General features: G+C 36.1%; 1 protein-coding gene across 21 annotated transcripts in view; it reads right to left on the reverse strand.

Moving 5' to 3' along the window:
* The window catches only part of dnmt3ab (DNA (cytosine-5-)-methyltransferase 3 alpha b), a 569,168-nt gene that overhangs the window by 106,101 nt on the left and 446,165 nt on the right, over positions 1-16,902 (reverse strand). For all 21 annotated transcript variants that reach the window (XR_011340476.1, XM_069886523.1, XM_069886520.1 and 18 more), the window contains one exon: positions 8,297-8,480. Coding sequence is in view for 20 of the 21 variants with exons in the window: in XM_069886523.1 (XP_069742624.1) it covers positions 8,297-8,480 (184 nt within the window). In the remaining variant the exon portion in view is untranslated. The remainder of the gene's footprint in view (positions 1-8,296; positions 8,481-16,902) is intronic.

Below are 16,902 nucleotides of genomic sequence, written 5' to 3' on the forward strand. Positions count from 1 at the left end.
AATCCTCCGATTCCATCGGAAGGATAAGAAAAAGAATGACAGTGTCTTCTCCTAAGCCATCATCCCAAGCACCAAGGCACTAATTACACCGAGATGGTTTTGAAGAAGCCACATCATTTGTATGCCTGACATGAGACTCCTGCCAAAGATGTTCTACTCCAAGCCTTGCCATAAAAAATTCAAAGAAAAATGTGTAAACAATTCAGGACAAGAGAAACTCCGGATGTTGGAATCTAGAGAAAACATATAAACTCCTGGACAATCAGCAGTGAAGCAGCACATATGGAGACAAAGTGACAGCAGATACTAAATTGAGAGATCACCTATCCCTTTGCCTCCAAAGATGCTACTTCACCTGCTGAGTTCCTCCTGCAATTTGTTCACTTTTGCTGCTGAACACAATTTAACAATTTTCACTTGCTTGAAAACCATGAAATCCCTACTGATGCAAGATGCCCAAAGTGGAGAAGGTGCATGCAAAATTACACTGAGATCAGGATCACCCAAATCCCCCTGTAAGTGGTGGAAGGAGCACACCATTCATCCACCTCCCCAACCTTTTTTTTATTTTTAACCATATCAACCAAAATATATATAACCTTTCTCATTAAATATACACAGTGGAATTTTTTCTTTTTTTTCCCCCTTTCCCTTCCTGCCCCTCCCCACCCCCCTCCAAAACCAATAAATATTCAACATATACAATACAATAAAACCATGAAACAATGTTTTCACACAATGAAAAATAAACAAGAAAAATTACACACTGAATCAAGTCGTTTTGTTTTCTTATCATTTTAGGGGGTGGAGGTCCAAGGTAAGCCCTCTGTTATGATCCATGTAAGGTTCCCAAATTTGTTCAAATAATGTGACTTTATTTTTTTAATTATACGTTATTCATTTCCCTGTACCATTGCTGTATTCTCAGGCTCTCTTCCATTTTCCAAGTTGACATTATACATTGTTTTGCTACAGCTAAGGCTATCATAATGAATCTTTTTTGCGCTTTATCCAATTTGAGGCCTAATTCTTTACTTCATATGTTACTTAAAAGAAAGATCTCTGGATTTTTTGGCATGTTATATTTTGTGATTTTATTTAATACCTGATTTAGATCTTCCCAAAACATTTTCACTTTCATACATGCCCAAATTGCATGTTCTGTTGTTCCCATTTCCTTCTTACAGTGAAAACATCTATCTGATAATGTTGGATCCCATTCTTTTAACTTTTGAGGCATGATATATAACCTGTGTAACCAATTATACTGTATCATGCGTAACCTTGTGTTTATTGTATTCTTCATAGTTCCAGAACATAACTTTTCCCATGCTTCATTTTTTATCTTTATGTTTAAATCCTTTTCCCACTTTTGTTTAGGTTTATAGCTTATTTCATCATTTTCCTTATCTTGCAGCTTAATGTACACATTGGTTATAAATCTTTTAATTATCATTGTGTCTGTAATCACATATTCAAAGCTGCTTCCTTCTGGTAATCTCAGTCTGTTTCCCAATTTATCCTTTAAATAAGCCTTCAGTTGATGATATGCAAACATTGTACCATGAGTTATTCCATATTTGTACTTCAATTGTTCAAATGTTAATAAATTATTTCCCAAAAAACAATCTATTCTTTTGATTCTTTTTCTCTCCCATTCTCTAAAGCAAAGGTTATCTATTGTAAAAGGGATTAGTGTGTTTTGTGCCATTAACAATTTTGGTATTTGGTAATTCATTTTTTTCCTTTCTAATTGGATCTTCTTCCATCTATTAAGTAAATGATGCAATACTGGTGAACTTTTACATTGCATCAGCTTTTCATCCCATTTATAAAGTATATGTTCCCTATTTTATCTAGTTGTATCTTAGTTCAGTCTGGTTTTTCCCTTGTTTGGTAAAAATCTGATAAATACCTTAATTGTGCGGCTCTATAATAATTTTTAAAGTTTGGTAACTGCAAACCACCATGGTTATATCTCTCTGTTAATTTATCTAATGCTACCCTTAGTTTCCCCCTTTCCACAAGAATTTCCTTATATTTCTCTTTAGTTCATTAAACAATTTTTCTGTTAAAGGAATTGGTAACGATTGAAATAAGTATTGAATCCTTGGGAAGACATTAATTTTAACGCAGTTTACCCTCCCTGTCAACGTTAGCGGTAATTCTTTCCAATGTCTTCCTGCAATTTCTTTAGAAGTGGCTGATAATTTAGTTTGTACACGTGGCTTAAGTTATTATCTAACCTGGTACCTAGGTATCGGATTGCTTGTGTTTGCCATTTAAATGGTGATTCTTTTTTAAATTCTGTATAATCCGCATTACTCATTGGCATCACTTCACTTTTCTTTGCGTTGATCTTGTACCCTGATATTTCTCCATACTCCTTCAATTTCTTTTGTAATTCTTTTATTTATATTTCTGGTTCTGTTAGGTATACTATGATGTCATCTGCAAATAAGCTGATTTTATACTCCTTTTCCTTTATTTTTATCCCTTTTATTTTATTTTCTGTTCTTATCAGTTCTGCCAGTGGTTCTACTGCTAAGGCAAACAATGAGGGGGATAATGGACATCATTGTCTAGTTGACCTACTCAATTTAAATTGGCTCAATACATATCCATTTACTGTTACCTTCACCAATGGTCCATTATATAATGCTTTAATCCAATTAATATATTTTTCTGGTAGATTGAACCTCTGTAATACTTTAAATAAATAGTTTCATTCTAGTCTGTCAAAGGCGTTTTCTGCGTCTAAAGCAACAGCCACTGTTGGGTTCTTATATCCTTGAACTGCATGAATTAGATTAATAAGTTTACAGACATTATCCGCTGTTCATCTTTTCTTAATAAATCCAGTTTGATCTTGTTTTACTATTTTTGGAACATAATCGGCCAATCTGTATGCTAATAATTTCGCTATTATCTTATAATCTGTGTTAAGTAGAGATATTGGTCTATATGATGCTGGTGTTAATGGATCCTTCCCCATCTTTGGTATTACTGTAATTATAGCTGTCTTACATGAATCTGGCAAGTTTTGTGTTTCTTCTATCTGGTTCATTACTTCCAGGAGAGGATGAATTAATAACTCTTTAAATATTTTATAGTATTCGATTGGGAATCCATCCTCTCTAGGCGTTTTATTGTTCGACAGCTTTTTTAATATATCCTGTACTTACTCTATTGCAAATGCTTTTATCAGTTTGTTTGTTCCTCTTCTTGCAATTTAGGCAGTTGAATTTTAGCTAAAAACTCTTCTATTTTATCATCTTTCCCCTCATTCTTTCTGACTTCTGTGAAGTTAGTTCAAAGGTGGATACAGGTTAAAAATAGTATATTTTATGGAGCAAAAACAAAAACGTGTTCACTCCATAAGCGCCACCTGGAGACTCCTCTTTCCCCTCATTCTAAGTTTGGTATAATTGTTCATAAAATTCATAAAGTTCTCATTAATCTCTATTGGGTTATATGTAATTTGTTTGTCCTTTTTCCTTGATGCTAATACAGTTCTTTTAGCTTGTTCTGTTTTAAGTTGCCAGGCTAATATTTTATGTGTTTTTTCTCCCAGTTTGTAGTACTTTTGCTTTATTTTCATTATGTTCTTCTCCACCTTGTACGTTTATTTTTTTGTGCGCCAATTCTCTCTTTTTCGTTATATCATCCCTTTTTACTAGTTCCTTTTCTGTACTTACATCTCCCTTTCCAACTGCTCTATTTCCTAATTGTGATCCTTTTTCATCTTAGTTACATAACTTATTATCTGCCCTCTAATGAAGGTTTTCATTGCGTCCCATAATATAAATTTGTCTTTCACTGATTCCGTATTTATTTCAAAATATGTTTTAATTTGGCATTCAATAATTCTCTAAATTCCTGCCTTTTAAGTAGCATGGAGTTTAACCTCCATCTATATGTTCTTGGTGGGATGTCCTCCAGTTCTATTGCTAATAACAAGGGTGAATGATCAGATAGTAATTTAGCTTTATATTCAGTTTTCCTAACTCTCCCTTGAATATGGGCCAATAACAAAAACATATCAATCCTTGAGTATGTTTTATGCCTACTCGAATAATATGAATATTCCTTCTCTCTTGGGTGCTGCCTCCTCTATATATCCATAAGTTTCATTTCCTGCATTGATTTAACCATAAATTTGGCCACTTTACTCTTTTTGCTTGTCTTTTTTCCAGTTTTATCCACCATTGGATCCAAATTAAGGTTAAAATCCCCTCCAATCAATATATTTCCTTGTGTATCTACAATCTTCAAAAAAATATCCTCCATAAACTTTTGATCCTCCTCATTAGGTGCATATATATTGAGCAAATTCCAAAATTCTGAGTATATCTGACACTTTATCATTACATACCTCCCTGCTGGATCTATTATTTCCTCCTCTATTTTGATTGGTATATTTTTATTAATTAATATAGCTACACCTCTAGCTTTTGAATTATATGATGCTGTCGCTACGTGCCCTACCCAGTCTCTCTTGAATTTGTTATATTGCATTTCAGTTAGATGCATTTCCTGCACAAATGCTAAATCTATTATTTCTCTTTTCAGGAAATTTAATAGCCTCTTCCATTTAATTTGGTTATGTATTCCATTAATGTTTATAATCATATAGTTCAACATGGCCATCTCATATCTTGTTTACACCTCATTTCCGCTTCCTCACCACCCTTTTCCCCATTTTTATCTTTTAATTTTCCCTTTTTAAACTCAATGTTTGACAACACATTTAAAACATAAAATACTCCAACAACTCCCTCATCCAATATTACCTTAACCCAAAATGCCCCCCCCCTCTCTGAGTTGCCCCTTATCTCTAGCTGGGCAACCACACCGCCCCTTTCCATTTGGATTGCGATCTTGTTCGCAAGCGTTATCTGATTTCGCAGTGATGGTTATTCTCTCCCCCACAACCTCCCCTGAAAACTTTTTTTTTTACATTGTACAAAGGCATTGTACAAGGCATTGGTGAGGCCAAATTTGGAGTACTGTGTACAGTTTTGGTCACCAAATTATAGGAAAGATGTAAACAAAATAGAGAGAGTGCAGAGAAGGTTCACGAGAATGTTGACAGGATTTCAGGGTCTGAGTTACAGGGAAAGGTTGTGCAGACTGGGGCTTTTTTCTCTGGAGCGTAGAAGATTGAGAGGGGACTTGATAGAGGTGATTAAGATTTTAAAAGGGACAGACAGAGTAAATGTGGATAGGCTTTTTTCAATTAAGAAAGGGGGAGATTCAAACTAGAGGACATGGTTTAAGATTGAAGGGGGAAAATTATAAGGGGAACATGAGGGGAAATTTCTTTACGCAGAGGGTGGTGGGGATGTGGAATAAGCTTCCAGCAGACGTGGTCGAGGCGGGATCATTGGTTACATTTAAGGAAAGACTGGATCGTTACATGGATAGGAGGAGACTAGAGGGGTATGGACTGGGTGCTGGTCAGTGGGACTAGGAGGGTGGGGATTTGCTACGGCATGGACTAGTAGGGCCAAACTGGCCTGTTCTGTGCTGTAAGTGGTTATATGTTTATATGGTTATACATATATATCAAAGCTCTCCCTTTTTTTCCCCTTCCTTCCCTTCTCTTTTCCTTCTTTAGTTTTTTACATATACATTGTTTTTACATCTTTATATATACTTTATAGTCATTCTTCATTCTTATTACATCTCTTCATCTCTCCTTCCGTCCTGCAAATGCTCTGTGAATTTTTTGCTTCTTCCAGATCCGAGAACAGTCTGTTTTGCTCCCCAGGGATAAATATTTTAAGCACGGCTGGATGTCTTAACATGAATTTATAACCTTTTTTCCAAAGGATCGATTTTGCTGTATTAAACTCCTTCCTCTTCTTTAAGAGTTCAAAACTTATGTCTGGATAAAAATATATTTTTTGACCCTTGTATTCCAATGGTTTATTCTCTTCTCTAATTTTATTCCTTGCCCACTCCAGTATATTTTTTCTTGTCGTATATCTCAAAAATTTTACTAAGATGGATCTTGGTTTTTGATGTGTCTGTGGGTTCGAAGCTAGTGCTCTTCCATTTCTCTTCCTGCATTTCTGTTGTTCCCAGGACCTTCGGGATCCATTCTTTTATAAATTCCTTCATATCTGTGCCTTCTTCATCTTCCTTCAGGCCCACTATTTTTATGTGGTTTCGCCTACTATAACTTTCCAACATATCAATTTTTTGAGCTAACAACTCTTGTTTCTTTAATTTTTTTGTCACTTTCTTCCAATTTCCCTGTTAAGTCGTTTACTCCAATTTCTACAGCCGTTTCTCATTCTTCCACATTTTCTACTCTTTTCCCTATTCCTGTTATGACTAGTTCTAATCTTTGCATTTTATATTCTGTTCTTTTCATTTTTCTTTTAATTTCACTAAATTCTAATGACAACCATTCTTTTAATGCTCTCATTTGTTCTTGTGGAAAAAAAGCTTTATCTATATTCTGTCCATCTGTTTTACTTTCTATTTCTCTGTGAAGATCTTGTTCTTCTTCTTCCTCTTCTTCTGTGTCTGTACCTGTGTTTGTGTCTTCTTCTCTTCTTTATATCTGCGTCTCTTCTGATTTTCCTGATGAGTTGCTTTTATCACTTTGTCGGGCCTCCTGCTGCTGCTCCTCTTGCCATTCACCCCGTCGACTTTCTTTCTCGCTTGGTACTTCACTCCCTCTCCTGCCGCCTTCCTCATCTTCTAGCTGAGAGCCCTGGTGTCGGGAGTCCCTTAGCTGGTCGCGCCGTGGTTGCCCGCTCCTCGGCTGAGCATCCCACGCATTGGTGTTTTCTTTTACCTTAGATTGCGCACTGTTCATGCGCGATTCCTCGTGCTCATGCAGTTACGCACTTTTGTTTGGCTCAGAGAGCCATTTTTGCAGTCTAACGGTCGGGGGTCGCGACACTGCAGGGCCGGCACCAACCTCAGAGAACCTTGTCACCATGGCTCCATGTTCCTTCGTGCAGGTAAGGCCTTCTTTCTTTTCTGGTGACTTTTCTTTTTTTCCCATTTTTACTTTTTCCTTCTTGGGTGCCATCTTCTTTCTCTTCTTTGTAACTTTATCTTTTATTTCTTATATTTTATATTTGTTGAACTTTGTCTTTTCTTGACATTTTTTCTTTTTTTCTGGAGAGGGCAGGTTTTACCCTACCGGCCTTTACTCCATCACATGACTTCTCCCCATCCACCTACCCAACCTGTGTAGCATTCCCTGTTCCACCTGTGGCAGGGTCAACAGATTTCACAATCAGAAGTTATTCCTGATCCCAAAGGACTACAGAAGGAGGAGGTTGACTTCTATTTATACAGGTAGTCCCTGATTTATGACCGATGATAATGACAACCATCAGCACGTATGACCACATTTATAAAAAAAAAAAAAAAAAAAAATAAAATAAAATAAAATGTGCACAGTTTATGCTGTACTTCACAAAATGTAACAGGGATACAGGGCAAGTAAGAGCTAAAATGTGCGTACTTACCTTGTAAGTCTGCGTTCCAAGGATCCCAGGGCTGGGTGCAGCCATCTTGATTCTTGTGAGAATGCGCGAGTCTTTGGTAGGCACATGTGCGGTGGGTTCGCATATTAGAGTTCGGTTGGTGCATGCACGAGGATGTGAATTCAATATTATCAGTACTCTTAGCTCTATCGCATGCATCTACCGAACTCCAATATGCAAACTTACCAAAGACTCATGCATGCGGCAACCAAAGACACGCGCATGCACACAGGAATCAAGATGGCTGTGTCCAGCCCCAGGACACTGACTAACAAGATAAGCATGGATCAGAATGTGAAAGATTCACCAAAGTTGATCGACAAATTCAGGAAGCTTTAAGTTGTTATCGTCAAAGGTACGATGAAAAAATATATAATTAAAAAGTTTGCTTTAAGACTTCAGTACTCCACATGCGCAGGCATAATTCTTTGGACTCCATTATGGTTTTAAGTTGGGGACTACATGTATATCAATGAGTTTGCTCCACTAGTCAATGAGATCGTTAATGCTCTTTTTTTAAATAATGACACACTTTATTAGTTTTGTTATCATTTATATCACAACAAAATAAAACAAGTTGTTTCAGATTTTACATGTGAACTTATGGAAATTCCTAAGGTGGCAGAGAGTTCCAGATTACCAAAGCTTTTGTGTGAAGAGGATTGCTGATACCATTCTTGAATGACCTGACCCCTCCAAAATGAGGAACCATATCTTCCTTTCTCCCTCAAATATATGACACGCCGGAAAGGTCTCAAGACAACACATCAAATAATACTTACAAATTCCTGGTCATGGTTATTCGCAAAAAACTGTTGAAGCCGAATTGGCCAGTCCTCCCTCCGTCTTAGCAGTCCAAATATTTCTTTGTGATTGCACATGTAACAGTTCCATGGGTCTTCTTTAATTGCTGCCTGAGCAGCACCTGGTCCAACCAGAAGGTCCACACATTCCACACAGAAGCATCTGCAGGCAACAAAAAATGAGCATCATTACCACAAGGTGAAGTGACTAGTTTGCTGGACTTCACAGCTATAATGGGTGAAGAACCTTCCAGTATCAAGACTTCCAGCTCAAGCTTTCAGTGAATTTCTGAGGTATTTAAGAACAACTGAAATAATAATTTGTCGATATGGTAATTGCAAATGAAAAGACTGCATTACATTAATTTCCATTAATTACCAATTTAAAAGATATTAAAATGCTTTTTACTTATGTTTGCTGATCACAATCCAGCTTTGCACATATTACCTTTGTTTCTTGAAAAATAACAAAGTACACTTTGCAAATATTTGGACTGAAACTAAAGAATGATCATCTGCAAAGTACTAAGTGCTGTAATCACATAAATACATATTGGGAAGTGCACTGCAACTTTTTAAATGGAGAAGTTAAACAATCTTCAGAAGCCATCAGGCAGAATTTCAGCCAATGACAGATTCCATTTCTATATGTTGCTCTTGTCTCATTCTGATATCATATGTTCCTGCTTTAGTTTGTGAGGAGTTACAGAGCCATTCAACCAAAACTCATTTATGAAGTTGCAGTAAGATAATAAGAAGGGAGCAATTTTTGACTGTAAATTGGACTTCATATACAATGCCCTCCATAATGTTTGGGACAAAGACACCTTTTTCCTTTATTTTCCACTGTGCACCACAGTTTTAAATTTGTAATCAAACAATTCACATGTGATTAAAGAGCACATTCCAGATTTTATTCAAGGTTATTTGTATACATTTTGGTTTGATCATGTAGAAATTACAGCCCATTTTGTACATAATTTCCCCATTTCAAGGTGCCATAATATTTGCAACATTTGGCTTCACAGGTGTTTCTTTTTTGAATAAATTAAATCACAAAACATTAAAATACATTTGAATATAATGATGCATATAAAGAATACATGTGGAATACATAACAACCCCCTCACCCCCATAGCCCCATCCCCCCACCTTACCACCCCTCCCTCCACCTCCTCACGCTCCCTATAAACCCAAACCCCAAAGATAAAAGAAAAGAGAAGAAGAAGGAGATCCAAACCATCAATCAAATAACACGGACTAGAGTAATACCACCACAATGTGCCATAAAAAGTTCAAAATTTCAAACCCACATAATCCAAATAAGGGCTCCAAATTTCCCAATAGAAAAAAATAATTACCACGCAAATTTTACGTTATCTTTTCCAAATGAATACACGATCTCAACTTCACATGCCATCGATGCAAACTTAAATCAATCACATTCTTCTAAGTAATCACTATACATTTTCTCGCTACAGCTAAAGCTAATCTCAAAAATGCAATTTAATACTTCGTTAATCTCAATTTCAAGATCAACAGTTTAACATCACTTAATAAAAATAATGTTGGTTCTATCAGCAATTTATTCTTAAGATTTTTCTCTAAAAACTCTAAGTTGTGTCCAAAAAAGTTTAACCATATCACATAACCAAATAGAATGTAGGAAAGAACCTACTTCCTATGACACCTAAAATATAAGTCTGAAGAAATTAAATTATACCTCTTTAATTTTTTAAGGGTTAAATATTGCTGATGTATGAAATTATTATGAACTAACCCATTTCTCACATTAACAATCTTAGTCATACTATTTTTACATATATTTCCAATTTTCCTGATCAATTATTATCCCTAAATCCTTTTCCCACTTTAATCTAGACATATGTAAATCTAATTTAGACATTTTATTCTGTAATAACGGATACATTTCAGATACAAATTTTTTTGTTCCCACCTTCCATAAGCAAAATTTCAAATTTTGACTTTCTTGGCAACGTTAGAGTCTGTCCATATTTATCCAATAATAAAGCTCTAATTTGATAATAACAAAAAAGAATACTTTGTGGAATTTCATATTTTTCCTTCATTCTTTGAAAATACATTAAATAACCAGCTTTGTAACAATCTTGTACAATTTTAATTCCTTTCTGATCCCATATTTTCAAAAGTTGATTATTAAGCATAAAAGGAAAGAGTTTATTCTGATATAAAGGTGTCTTAGCTGAAATTTTCACCTGCGTACCTATTTCATCATCTATCATATTCCATAATTCAATTAAATGCTTCAAAATAGATAAATTATATGTGAATAACTTAGAATTCCATTTATAAACAAATTGCTCCTTTTTCTTCTCACCAGTTTTGGTAACTCAATATTAGCCCAGACCAATGGGTTACCCAAGTCAAACATTCTATTAATAAATTTCAATTGTGCTGCTCTATAATAATTTTGAAAATTCAGACATTGTAAACCTCCCAGTTCATACCTCCAAGTTAATTTTGTAAAGATACCCTAACCACTTTTATCTTTCCACAAAAAATTTCCTAACTACAGAATTCAAATCCCCAAAAAAATTTTTGGAGGAACTTTACAAGGAAAAGATTGAAAAAGATTTTGTATTCTATGAAAAATATTCATTTTAATACTATTAACTCTTCCTATTAATGTTATAGGTAAACCTTTCCATCTATTTAAATCACTCTTAATTTTATGAAATAAAGGCAAATAATTTAACTCATACAAATGATCTAAATTCTTATCCAATCAGAATCCAAATATTATCCAATATTTAGGTATTAACCTAAATATTTAATTTGTTCTGACCATTTAAATTGAACAATCTTTTTACAATGAGTATAAGCAGAATTAATCAACGGCAGATTCTCACTTTTTTCCCAATTAATTTTATAGCCAGATATTTCACCATATCGTTTCAATCTTTCACATAAAAATTTTAAAAGAATTTTGAGGTTCTGTTAAATAAATCAAAACATCATCAGCAAATAAATTAATCTTGTACTCCTCAGATTTCACTTTCATACCTTTAATATTATTGTTTTATTAATTGAGCTAATTAATTGAGGTTCCATAGCTAATGCAAACAGTGCTGGAGACAAGGGGCAACCTTGTCTTGTAGATCTTTCCAATAAAAAGGATGATTACATTTTGCTATTCGTCACCATTCTGGCAAAAGGAGTTTCATATAAAGATTCAATCCAACTAATAAACATTGTTCCAAACCCAAACCTTTTTAATACTTTCAATAAAAAACTCCCCTCTTAAGGGGGGAAAATGTGGATATGTCAATGTCTACTGTCCACAGAAGATTCATCAACAGAAATATAGAGGCGATTCTACAAATGAAAACCACTAGTTAGCCACAGAAAGGATGGCCCAATTACAGTTTGCCAAGAAATATTTAAAAGAATCTGCAGAATTATGACAGATGAAATCAAGATTAACCTGTATCAGAGTGATGGCAAGAGCAAAGTATGTAGACATAAAGAACTGCCCAAGATCCAAAGCATATCACCTTTCCCACAGTTTTCATCTTGCAGTGTTGCTTCTGTATTTCTTTTCATGCAGTCTTCTGTAGACAATAGTTATTGAGATATCCATACTTTCCCCCTTAAGAGTGTTTCTGATCTGTTGGACATACATGTGGGGATTTTTCTTCATGATGATGATGTTTTCTGCCATTAGCAGTGGAAGTCTTCCTTGGAATACCAGTCCCTTTGTGATTACTGATCTTACTAGCACACTCTTTCTTCTTAATGATGTTCCAAACAGTTGATTTTTGTAATTCTGATGTTTGGGTGATGCCTTACTGTTTTTTCCTTGTTTTTCAATCTCATAATGACTTCTCTGACTTTCATTGGCACAACTCTGAGCCTCATGTTGAAAATTGGTAACTACAAACTCCAAAGGTGATCAAAAGCTGAGAGACAAGCCTAGCTCTCTTATGCCTGCACTAATGAAGCTACTAAACATAACTGAGTAATCACAAACATCTGTGAAACCAAATGTCCCAAACATTATGATGCCCTTAAATGAAGGGACTATGTAGAAAAGTGCTCTAATTTCTACATGGTCATATCAAAATGCATACAAATAACACTGAATAAAATCTGGAATGTGCACTTCAATTACATGTGAATTGTTTGATTACAAATATAAAACTGTGGAACACAGGGGCAAATAAAAGAAAAAAAAAAGTCCTTATCCCAAACATTACAGAGGGCACTGTATTATTTATGAATTAAATGGGCATTACCTTTTTCCAAATTGGATATAATTGAAACAATTATTGAGGCATCAACGTGTAAATAAATAATTACTATTAAAAAATATTAAGATCAAACCTATGTGGTTCAGCAGTCCAAGCTGATGGAAAGGTAAAAAGGGGTTGGCTAGTTACTTGCAGAGGATGCTGATGGGAACTTGGACAAATAGAATGGAGATCATGGAAATTAGAAAGCAGTCAGTAAAAGGGGGTTGGGGAAATAACAGTGCATGCCTTCAGATTGAGATTCACCCAACATGTGCAGTAAGCTAAGATGTTCCACAATACAGCCTATTCAGTCTGCTACCAAACAAATTAGCATTTAGGTGACTGGGAAATAATATTGTATGAAAGTGATGCCCAGTGTGGACATTTTAAATCACATATGATTCACCACTTTCAAAAACACTTTGTATCATTGGAAGTTACAATCCCAGATCATGATCTCTCAATTAAATTTCTGTAGAATTTGATGATTTCATCATATGCCTGAAATATAAGCAAAATGATTCCCACATTGGGATGAACTGCAACAAGAAATTTCAGTCCAATTTCAGATGTGTAGCATTTCAACAGGGATTGGGTGGAAATGGGAAAAGAGTGAGATTATTGGGGATGTCACGTCGTGTAATGGAGGAAGGAGGCGACCTCCCGAAACTCCCGGGTAATTATAAAATAAAAGGAAAATAACATAATTTACAGTAATTTAAGCAGGAAGAAAAGGAAGAATATATCTTTATTGTGAAATTGCTGAAAAAGAATCAACATTTGCCAGTGACTTTGAGCTCCCAACAAGAAGCAGTTATTCACGGAAAAGGGCCTATTTACAGGAAAAATATGGGGGTTGTGATTTGTTCCATCTCCTGTGCAGATAACCCGTTGCCCAGGAGAAATGATGGATTGGAATCAAGAGTCATTATAGAAGAGGAGGAGACTGGGCATGTGCATGGTGAATGAGAACTGGAAAAAAAGGAGCTCTCTCTCAAAATGGCGATTCGGACTCTGATCAAAATACAGAAGAAGAGGATGAACTGGCAAATGTTAAACCAGTGAGTCAAGTTAAAAAATGTTAAAGTACAAATTAAAGGGAAATATACTAATGAAGATGTAATGAAAGTACTTTTATCAAAAGAACAGAATACTAATAATAAACTGGATCATATTTTAAAAGTAGTGACCAGACTAGAAACAGAAATTGGGATTTCTTAAATGAAAGAGTAACAGAAGTGGAAGAAAAAATGGATGAAACTACGGGAAGAGCAGTTAAAGTGGAAAAAGCATTAAATGAACAGGCTACAGAAAAAGCATAAATATTAGAAAGGATTGATTTTTTAGAAAATTTTACTAGATGTAATAATGTTTAAAATAGTGGGAGTGGAGTGGAGGGGGTAAATCCTATCCGCTTCTTTCAAGAATGCTTACCAAGTGTCCTGGAAGTACAAAATGTTGGAGCAAAGAAATTGAGAAAGTATATATATCTCCTTATTCACATTCAGGAATGAATTCCAAACCACACTCTATCTTAATTAGACGTGTGAAATTTAATGATTGTGGAAAAATATTAAGAGCTGCACTAAAAAAGGTTAAGGTAAGAGAATGAAAACCACTGGAAGATGAAGGTGATTTAAAAAAAAATCCTGACACAAGTGCTGTGCTAATATTGCTTAAAAAGGAATTTAATCCACTGAATCCTGGAAAACAGGATACAAATTTGTGCTGCATCAACCAACTTATTTGAAAATTATGATGCCAGATGGACAAATTAAGTTTTTTTGCTGATATTGAAACAGCAAAGAATTTTGTGAAAATACATGACCAACTTTGAAGTAAATTGAAAGAAAATGAGATAATTTCTTTAAACCCGATTCTTTAAATCTGAATATTATTTCTTCCTGTGTATTTGTTTAGTGTAATCCTTTTGAAAAAAGAGTGTTTTTAAAAAAAATTGTTTTACCAGGGAGTTCGGGAGGTTAGCCTCCAGAATCCATACATATGTGTTTGTTAGTGGGGTTTCCCCGCTACCCGTAAAATAGAGAGGGGTAGTGTAATTTTTGTATTTACACTAAAGGGATGGTTTCTCACTTTTTTCCTTAATTTATCATTTTTTTCATGAGACTTCATCTAATTTTTTTGGGAAGTTGTTGTTGATATTGAGTCTTATGTTTGAAAGAAGTGAAAATTATTTTTGAAAGGAATGTGTCAGGGTGAAACAAATATTAGAATATTTGTGTGGATTATGGTAACTAAAGATTTTAAGTAATGTTACAATTTTGTGTTTTTTAAAATATTTTTAAAATTCACGCTGAGATTTGTTTTTGATCTGGTAAAGGGTTTGATACTACTTTTGGTTTGATACTACTCCTAAGATTTTTTTCTATTCTTAATAATATTTCTTTTGCTAAGTGTTGTTAGTAGTGGGCACTATTTTGTGAGAAGGAGAATGACTTTTGAGAGGAGTGAGGGTGGGATGAGATAGGTGAGTGGAATAGATTTGGGTTTTAAAGTCAACATATAATATAGTTTATATGATTATATTGTACAATGAATTTTGAATATGGATGAACGTATGACTTAAAAAGCAAAATAAATTTTAAAAAAATGTGAGATTATCCATTTTGGTAAATATAACAGAAAAGCAGATTATATATTAAGTAGTAAGACACTTTGCATATACTCATGCAATCGTCAATCCAGTGTAATAGTTGACACCCACCCCCCACCTCTTTTTTGGCCCAAAAGTTGTGTGTTTTCTGTAAAACCTATGTAAAAGGTGACCTCCCTATTTTTGACCCCGTCTGCTCACCCACCAGAGCTCCTGATGCCCTGGTCGTGGACCCTCACCCAGGCTGCTCGCCCATTCGAGCTCCCAATGCCACCCACCCACTGGAGCTACTGACACCCTGACCACAGATTCTTGCTCTGAACGCCAGCCCACAGGAGCTCCCGACAGCCCGAACTCGGACCCTCACCCTGACCACCCAAACACCAGAGCTCCTGACTCCTGACGCCATGGCCACAGACTCTCTCCTATGCCACAGCCACCTACTCATCCGAGCTCCTAATGTTTCGAATGTGGACTTACCACCCGCTACTGGCCATCTGAGTTCACAATGCTTTGAACAATGCAGGTATTTATCACGGTCAAAATTAATACCCACCCAAAATTTGGTTCCCAAGACTCGATGATTACACAAAACATCAAAAATGGCAGTGCTGCTAGAGCCGTTGTAATGGCAGTGCTGCAGCTGGTGCAGACTCGCGGGGAGAGGGGAGCGGAGATACAGCACTCCCGCGGGGTCCAACTGCCCTGTCAACTGCTGTCAGCTCCAGACATGCTTTGAACAGCCCGTTAAAGGAGCTGACAGCAGATTAACTTAAAATCCCGTGACCGTGGGGTCTGTGCCCAAGGTGACAGTGCCTCTGATTGGCAGCAGCCACGAGGTTACAGACTCCAGGGGAGCAGAGGACTGGCGTAGAACAACAGAAAATGAGTAGATCGTGCCCCATCTGAGAAGGAGAAGCACAGGAGACGACCCACGGGATGGTGACCATGGTAGTGGACCAGTGAGGCGGCTCTGCGGCTGAAAGACCCATGCATGCGGCATGCTGCTGGTGACTCAAGGTGAGGAACCAGTGGAGGGTGTGGACTGCTGGCTCAAAACTGGCTAAAAGGGTACTAGGTATCGGAAGTGGGATGTGAGAGGGTGCTGAAGGCTCTGGAGGGTTCCTGACTGGGTCAGAAGTTCGGATCTGGAGCTCGGGTTGCCAATAGTTTGGACTGAACTCTGTGGGGCTGCAGAGGACATGGAAGCAGTGGAGGTGAATCTACGGACAATTGATGACTCTGGAGGAATCTCTTTTGCTTCTCTTTCTCTGACTGCAAAAGATGCTTCAGGCAATTTCTGCCAATAGCGAATATATCTGCCTTACAGCAGGCAAAAGCAAATTCATGTTATATGACACTGTTTTATCACAATGACAAAAAATTGAATCTTGAGTACATACAGTACTTTTGGATTCTTGTGTGAATTTTAACCCTCAAAAGTATGACCCATGTAAAAGTCAAACTCCCCAAACATTAATCCAAAAATATTCATTGACTATTACATGAATATATACGGTAGTTGGGGGCTGAAGTCCAATATGCAAATGTGTTATGCAACTAAGTGGGCAAATAATATGTTAGCCTTTATTTTGAGGAGATTTGAACATAGGACCAAAGCAGTCATATTATAGTTGGTGAGACTGCATCTATGTGTATCTCTGGTCTGTTTTCCTAGGAAAGGATATATCTGCTGC

Source organism: Narcine bancroftii, chromosome 6, assembly GCF_036971445.1.
Source record: "Narcine bancroftii isolate sNarBan1 chromosome 6, sNarBan1.hap1, whole genome shotgun sequence".
NCBI classification, from domain to species: Eukaryota; Metazoa; Chordata; class Chondrichthyes; order Torpediniformes; family Narcinidae; genus Narcine; species Narcine bancroftii.